This window comes from Halichoerus grypus, chromosome 12 (genome assembly GCF_964656455.1).
Source record: "Halichoerus grypus chromosome 12, mHalGry1.hap1.1, whole genome shotgun sequence".
Lineage (NCBI taxonomy): Eukaryota > Metazoa > Chordata > Mammalia > Carnivora > Phocidae > Halichoerus > Halichoerus grypus.
Genome location: NC_135723.1, coordinates 95,119,177 through 95,127,935, shown reverse-complemented (window position 1 = coordinate 95,127,935; position 8,759 = coordinate 95,119,177). Strand labels below are relative to the sequence as shown.

At 44.6% G+C, this 8,759-nt stretch overlaps 1 protein-coding gene across 1 annotated transcript; it reads left to right on the top strand.

The window, feature by feature from the left end:
- The first annotated feature begins 4,164 nt into the window (after positions 1-4,164).
- On the top strand, positions 4,165-5,124 carry LOC118532582 (olfactory receptor 2F1-like). Its single transcript, XM_036087253.2, has one exon. The coding sequence runs from the start codon at positions 4,165-4,167 to the stop codon at positions 5,122-5,124; it is 960 nt and encodes a 319-aa protein (XP_035943146.1).
- Positions 5,125-8,759: the final 3,635 nt, after the last annotated feature.

Below are 8,759 nucleotides of genomic sequence, written 5' to 3'. Positions count from 1 at the left end.
ATGCCATAGCCTTGAAGGGCAGTGAATGATCCAAAAGTCAGAGAAGGAAGGGCTCATTAGTCTGGGAACTAGAAGGACAATTAAAAGTGCAGATAAAATGTTTTCAAAATGTTTATCCCATAGGGAACTAAAAAGAGTGGGGAGCTGTGATTGCAGAGAAGTAGCTGGGGGCAGGGGTGAATAAAGGTACACACCAAGAGCAAGTAATTGCCCTCTGGGGATTCTAATGTTCTAAAAAGTTACCAGCTTAGACTGAGGAAGTAAAAACTCCAGCCCCCAGAAGAGGTTGGACTGCTGCTTCCAGGCTTTCTAAGAAATGTGCCGCCTCCTCATCCAAAAGGAATTATGTGCATGAGATGAGCACTGAACCTCGGTGAGTCCCCCACAGGGAAGGTGGAGAGGAGGTGATGAGAGAGTAGAGCCGGAATTCCTGGGAGCAGCCAGGACTGCCCTGGGATCCTCCCCTGTGTTTTTCGCACTATTATAGTTGGAGGCTCTTTGATTCTTCCCATGACCCAGAAAATGCAACTCATTGTTTTTGAGCTCCTCAGTCGAGTCCCCGGTCTTGGTCAGTCACCCAATCAACAGTATAAACTGAAGTGCTCAGGATATACAGACACACATTCAAAACGCTGAAGAGTGGAGGTCAAAAGGGCTAAGTCTCTTTTCTTAGCCTCAAGACATTTGCATTATGCTGGAGATAAGAAGGAAGGCAGAAGGGCTGAGCTTAATTATTATAAGAACCAAACTTAGACATAAGCCTGTCTTTTTTTGAAAAAGAGGAAGGTGAATATTCTCAGTCATTAAGAAGCATAATCCTTAAGGGAATGAAGGTAGGTTTGTTAGGGGTCCTCCCACTCCAGGAATTCCCCGGGTGCAGCTTTGGAAAGAAGCTTTGACCCAAGCAAGCGGTTCTCCCATTTCTATCTGTATGGCCACTTCTCTATTTCCTGAACTTCTCCTGATCCCATTCAGTGGCACCTCCCCAAATAGTTTCGTGTAATACAAATGCTTTGATCCCCAAACCCAGTAACCTATAATATCTTAGTGCCCACAGCCTCACTAGCTATGTATTCTTAGAGTAATCAAAGATTGAAGTTTTTCTTTTCCCCTCTTACATTGCTTTAAACTATAGCTTACATATATTCACTTTTTGCAGACCTTTAGAGCTGGAAGAAATCTTGGAGTCTACCTTCCTTGCTCATTCTGCAAATTAAGAAAATACGCCTCATAAAGGTAGCGGTCTGCAATGATATCTAGATGGTTTGATGATATAGGTTGAAACCCAGGTCTCCTTACTACCAATCTACGTTCGCCTTAAACTGCATCTACTTTTTTCAAAAAGCAAATGCACTGGTTGTTTCTTTGCTTCAACTTTATTTTTTCTACATATCTGCCTGGTTATTTACATATTCTGACTCTAGTCTCAGTTATCAGACTTGGTAGCTTCCTTTGGAAAACTCTGATAAGGTCATGATAACTCACCCTCTCTGTCCTTTGGCCAGGCTGAATTCTTGGAGAGGGAGACCAGGCTGCATTGATCTTGTTACCCAGCACCTGCCACTGGGCCAGGCACTACTCAGTGCTCAGTAAATGTTCACTAAGTCAAGCAAAGTGGAACAAAATTCTCTAATCCCAAAAAGCTGAGAACAAGACCATCTATTAATAAAAATAGTTTATCACCATCTAAAAACAGCATATTTCAAAATTGTATTGGGAAAAAGGGTATTGAGTTCATACTGCTCGTAGAGCATAGTACTACCCACTGGGTATAGACAAACTCTCTACCTTAATTCTTTAGTTATTAAAGCAGGGTCTCTATAGTTACGTTATTTAGGCAATAGGATGTATTGCAAAGGGGATTTATATTTATTTATATTCTGTTAACTTTCTGGCCTCCATAGCACATATTCATACTGTTTCTTGTCTCCTTATCACTGGGCAGAGTTTACTTCCGTGAAATTGACTTGAGTGTAACAATAGTCATGTTTACTTAGTACTTTACAAAGCACATTCATGTTCATTTCTTCAACTAATCTTACTCAAAATATTGCAAGGTAGGCATTATTACCATTCCCACATTTCAAACAAAGAAACTGAGGCTCAGGGAGGTCAAATAACCAGCCCAGGGCACCTAGCAGGCTAATGGAAGAGGCAAATTAGAACTTGGATCCCATGACTTCTCATTCAAAGCTTTTCCCACTCACTACACAGCATTTCTCTACATGGCAAGATAGCTGTGCTGGGCCTCCAATCTAAGATTCTTCAGGTGCCTCCCTTCCTAGTCCACATCCTTCCACAACTCCTTCCCACCGCTCACTACCCGGCTCAGTGGGAGCTGAGAATGTGCTGTGCACACTTAAACTTCATTCCAGCTTGGTTCCCAGAGAGATGTGACACCTGGGCCGGCCAGCTTACTCCTGTTCCTTGGTTTCCTCGTCTATACAATGAAATGGATGGAATACGTGATCTCCATGGCTTCTTTCACTTCTCACATGCTTGATTTTCTTATATAGTAACAGGGCTCTTCTGAAGGGAATCTGGATCCATGACAGTGACCCTGAAGGGTTGAATTCTGGATGCTTGGCAGCCTACAGATCATAATAGATCAGAGCGCAGTTACTTCCTCTGGCTGATACAAGGACCCGGCTTTGGGGGCAGCCAAAGGCTCCCTGGGGCGGTGTTCAAAACCCAGCCACTAGCCACCATCCTCTAAGCCCCAGAACAGGGTCTCCAAACCTGAGAATCTAATGCCAGTTTCTATTTTTCGTTTCTGCAGTGACGCCCTCCGGCCACTGCAGGACGAGGGCTGAAGGGAAGGCGAGAGGTGCCTGCTCCCCCCAGGTTCTCTGCTCTCTCGAAGGCCACTGTTGCAGCCAGAAGAAATCTCAAGCGGATTATGCTTTTCAGTTCTATTATATTGGATTCTGTGGCTCCACTCTGGTTTTCTTAACGCCGATGTATTCGTTTTGTCCTTTGTTTGGCTGGCTCACTTGATTGTCACAGATTTTATTTTAAAGTTTCTCAGTTGATTCTGTTGCACTGCTGATTTTCTAAACACAAATTCCTAACATTGAGAGGCATTATATGCTGGAAGTCGGTTGAAAGCATAGTACCTCATATACTCAAATATTTTTAATAAATGAGTTAATTGTTAACTGTTTTAAGAGCAGGAAATATGCCTCAAGATTACATTTCTATTAAGAAAAACTGGTAGCATTTGATTCTATTTTTATACTGGGCTGGTCAACACATTGGAAGGGAGATAATCCAACACAATCCTAGCTGAGAAAGGAGAATTCATTCCCTCTGAAAGATTCAGTGGATTTCAGTCAGTTCATATTCAGTAGTAGTGTGATCATTGGTTTCCAAAAGCCCTCATGGCATTATTTTGTTAATCATTTATTTAAACATCTAAATAAATGTCTGCAACTTACTATGTAAATTGCACATTATTGAGAAGTAAGACATAACCAGTGGTAATTTAATTACAGCCACAAATTTAATTAAACAACTAGTAACCTTGTTCTTCTCCTTCAAAGCACTTAGCACAATTATACTTAATTAATTTTTGTAGTTATTAATTTAATCTTGGTGTCCGATTAAATTACAACAACCAAGAAAGCAGGACTCACGCTTCCGTCTTTCTTGTTCACGGGCAGGTATCTGATATCTAGCACGGGCCCTGGCACGCACAGGGGCTGAACTGATGCTGGCTTAAAACTAGATCTGCCTTTCTTCCCTCTCTTCCACTTCCCTCCTTTTCTGATTTCCAAACTTTCTTCCTTAGTTTTTCTTTGTTTTTTACATTCTTTTTTGTCTTTCCTCCTTTCCTTTCTCCATCACTTTTTTTTTCTCTTTCCTTCTGCTGTGAATGATTACCTCCTCTGTAATTATAACTGTGCTGGGTCCTAGCCACAAAAGGATGACCAGAACAGGGACTTTAGCCTTGAGAATCTCAGTCTAGTTGAGAGTCCAGCTGTCCCTTCCTCCAGCACTTTCATTGCATTCTCCCTAAGCATCTAGGTTAAGGAACCCGAGGGTAGGTGTCCCTGTTGCATCTCCAGTTCCAGCTCCCAGCCTAATCCCCAACTCCTAAAGTGGGACCTTTGCTTACCCCTCTCTGCCTTTGCTTCTCTCCTGGCAGCCTGACCCACCTGCTCCATGAGGAGGGACAACCTGACCTGGGAAAGTGAGTTTGTCCTCCTGGGGCTCTCCAGTGACAGGCAGACCCAGGCTGGACTCTTTGTCCTGTTTGGGGCCGCCTATCTGCTGACCCTGCTGGGCAACGGGCTCATCATCCTCCTGATCGGACTGGACACACGACTGCACCTGCCCATGTACTTCTTCCTCGGCAACCTCTCGGTGGTGGACATTTGCTACACCTCTAGCGGGGTCCCCCAGATGCTGGTGCACTTCCTGCTGGAGAAGAAGACCATCTCCTTCATCCGATGTGGGACCCAGCTCTTCTTCTCGCTGGCCCTGGGGGGTACCGAGTTCCTGCTGCTGGCCGCTATGGCCTATGACCGCTACGTGGCTGTCTGTGACCCCTTGCGCTACGTGGCAGTGATGAGCCCAAGGTGCTGTGCTGGGCTGGCAGCTGTCTCTTGGCTCGTAGGCCTGGCAAATTCTGTGGTGGAGACGGTGGTCACCATGCGCCTGCCCACCTGTGGACACCGTGTGCTGAACCACGTGGCCTGTGAGACGCTGGCATTCGTCCGCTTGGCCTGCGTTGACGTCACCCTCAACCAGGTGGTCATACTGGCCTCCAGTGTGGTGGTGCTGCTGGTGCCCTGCTGCCTGGTCTCACTGTCCTATGCCTACATTGTGGCAGCCATTCTGCAGATCCACTCCATGGGGGGACGCCGCAAAGCCTTCGGGACCTGTGCCTCCCACCTCACTGTGGTCTCCATGTCTTACGGGATGGCCCTGGTTACCTACATGCAGCCCCGCTCCACAGCCTCGGCCGAGCAGGACAAGGTGGTGGTGCTCTTTTACGCCGTGGTGACCCCCATGCTGAATCCACTCATCTACAGTCTGCGGAACAAGGAGATGAAGGCCGCTCTGGGTCGAGTTCTGATGAGCAGTTCTGAATCAAAACTTCAGTGTGCAACTTTATCATAAGAGGCCTCACTCTGAAGACCATGGACCTTGGAGTGTGTCCTCGGCATAATGTATGCATGTGTCTGTGCACGTGCGTGCTGTGAGGGAGCAGGTAGGAGGACCACAATCTACACCACTCACTATCTTTTGAGGTAATAGGGAAATGGATTTTATCCCTGGGCTCTTTTTTTGGTCCCTTAGTCCAAAAATGTGAATTACAATTTACAAATACATACACACTACAGAAAACTAAACGGAAAAAACAAAAAAGATAACCCACCATATATGAACTGGAAAAGAAGATCAAATCAGAAGTCAGGGCAATGCACAAAACTTATGCCAGGAAAGTATATTTCCTTCGAAAATCTACAACTACGTGTCTAAGCTTTTCTGCAATCAGTGAGAAGAGGGAGGGGAGGAGGGAGCTGTAATTTACAAAATTCACTGTGCCCAAAGGATCTAACAGGCACTGGGCCAGAGGTGCAAAGGTCACCCATGTGACTCACACATGGTCCAGCCCAGCTCAGCAGGGTGGGGAATTCACACAGGGACATGGAGCCAAAGTCATAGTAACAGTCCTTACAACCCTGATGAGCAGCCCTGGAGCGTGCATGAGTCACACGAATGTCACTCTGCATGCCTCCATACTCTCAGGCTTGCAGTGGGGGCAAATGGCTGGCCAACAAGTCAAGCCTTCTGAACCTCAAACACATACTTTCTACACAATCAGGTCTAAGGATGTACTCTTCTGAAAAGAGAGATGTATTCAGAATTCACACTTGACTATCATGCCACACACCATCAGAGGTGAGCCAAATGAGCAGATTCCTCAGCAAGAAATCTGTTTCCAAGTTTGCTCTACTCTGGTAACACACAATGAGTGACTGAGCACTAAACATTCTAACCCAGAAAACAAAACAGCGATAATCTTGTCCAGAAAAATACTTAAAACATTTATTTTTTTTTTAAAGATTTTATTTATTTATTTGACAGAGAGAGACACAGCGAGAGAGGGAACACAAGCAGGGGGAGTGGGAGAGGGAGAAGCAGGCTTCCCGCGGAGCAGGGAGCCCAATGCAGGACTCAATCCCAGGACCCTGGGATCATAACCTGAGCCGAAGGCAGACGCTTAACGACTGAGCCACCCAGGCGCCCCAAGAAAAATACTTAAAACATTTAAAAATTAAAATAAAGTATCTCTTACCTAAATATTACAGATATCTGGTTTGTCTTACCCATAAATAAACAAAAAAACATAAATTGAGGGGCGCCTGGGTGGCTCAGTGGGTTAAGCATCTGCCTTCGGCTCAGGTCGTGATTCCTAGGTCCTGGAATCAAGCCCCACATCAACATCTAGCAACCTACTTAGGCGGGAGTCTGCTTCTCCCTCTCTCTCTGCTCCTCCCCCACCCCCCCACCCCACCCCCGACTCATGCTCTCCCTCACTCTGCTCTATCTCAAAGAAATAAATAAAATCTTTTAAAAATTAAAAAAAAAAAATAAACTGAGAACAATTCAAACTTCTAAATCTCCTGAGAAAAGGCCAAAAGGTTGCAACGGAGGAAATGGAGTACCTTATTATTTTTTTTATTATTATAACTTTTTTTTTTTTTTTTAAAGATTTTATTTATTTATTGAGAGAGAGAATGAGATAGAGAGAGAGAGCATGAGAGGGGGGAGGGTCAGAAGGAGAAGCAGACTCCCTGCTAAGCAGGGAGCCCGATGCGGGACTCGATCCCGGGACTCCAGGATCATGACCTGAGCCGAAGGCAGTCGCTTAACCAACTGAGCCACCCAGGCGCCCATAACTTTTTTTTTTTTAAAGATTTTATTTATTTGACAGAGAGAGACACAGCAAGAGAGGGAACACAAGCAGGGGGAGTGGGAGAGGGAGAAGCAGACTTCATGCAGAGCGGGGAGCCCGATGTGGGGCTCGATCCCAGGACCCTGGGATCATGACCCGAGCCGAAGGCAGACGCTTAACGACTCAGCCACCCAGATGCCCCTATTATAACTTTTTTTAAAGTAGGCTCTACACCCAGCATGGAGCCCAACGTGGAGCCCAACATGGGGCTTAAACTCATGACCCTAGATCAGGACCTAGGCTGAGATCAAGAGTCAGATGCTTAACACACTGAGCCACCCAGGTGCCCCTGGAGTACCTTTTTAAATTCTAGTAAAACTTCTTTTTTGAGATAAAATTCACATAACATATGAGTCATGATTTTTACCATTTTAAAGTGTACAATTCCGTATATTTAGTATATTCACCATGTTATTCAACCTTAGGTCTATGTAGTTCCAAAACATTTTCATCACCCCAAAAGGGCACCTCATACCCTTTAAGCAGTCCCTCTCCATTCCTCCCTCCACCGAGGCCCTGGCAACCCTGATCTGCTTTCTGCCTTTATGGATTTGCCTACTCTAGATACTTAACTGAAATGGATTCAATACGTGACCTTTTGTGCTTCTTTCACTGACTGCCATGTTTTTGAAGCACGTGACAGTGCTTTATTCCTTTGTTATGGCTGGATCATATTCCTATTGTATGGAAACAAACATATTTTCCTTATTCATCAGGTAGGGGATGTTTGGGTTGTTTCTAACTATTGGCTGCTGTGAACAGTGCTGCTATAAACGTTCATGTGTATGTTTTTGTTTGAAAACCTGTTTTCAATCCTTTGGGGTATATACCTTGGAGTGGAATTGCTGGATCATATGATAATTCTATGTTTAACTTTTCGAGGAACTGCCGAAGTGTTGTCATCCACAGTTGAACCACCCACCCCAGGGAGGGTTCCAACTTCTCCACATCCTCCCAACCCTTAGGTTTTGCTTTGATTATAGCCATCCCAGGAGATAGGAAATGATATCCTACTCTGGTTTTGATTTGCATGTCCCTAATGACTAATGATGCTGAGCATCTTTCCAGGTGCTTATTGACCATTTATATATCTTCTTTGGAGAAATGTCCAGCAAATTTTTTTTTTTCATTTTTTATTTAAGACGCCCTCTGCTTCCTTCCCCTCCCTTGAGTGTCAGCTTCTCTCACTCCCTCCCTCAGCCCCTGCCCACCTCCTTCTCGCCTACTACCACCAGCACCCTTCATTGGCCTTCCTCCCTCCCTGCTCCCACTCCCATGGGAGGCACTCAGCCCCATCTCCAGTCAAAATGTATTAACTCATCATCATTTTTAGATCCTTCTGTAACTATTAAGTTCTCTTCCCAAATCAACAAATTATCTTTTCCTTTCTCTAGTGCCTCTGTGTTTAGGTGTTTGCCTGTTCTTTGCCCAGTGTCTGCATTTTGCACAGCAAGGAAACCTCAGTTCTTTCTCTTTAGTTAACGAGGAAGAACAAATCACAAGCTCTTATAATTTACTATATTTTCTTTTATCTTCATCACCTATCTGGAACATCTAGCATTGAGCAGTGTGATATCCTAGTACACCTTCTAACATAGCCAGGCTACAAAATGATCACCAAGATCACTGAGTGAGCAAACTTTGTGTAAGGGGGTTCTTTTTTATAAAACCAATTGAAACTTGGAAGGTGTCAACCAAAGGCAATGATATGGCTTCTTTACTGGTTGAGTTATAATCCTTCATTAAGTTACAATATCGTAGGGACAATAATCTATTACTTTTCATCATTATA

What these genes read in the sequence shown, in the direction of transcription:
- LOC118532582 (XM_036087253.2), top strand. Translation starts at nt 4,165, where the DNA reads ATGAGGAGGGACAACCTGACCTGGGAAAGTGAGTTTGTCCTCCTGGGG.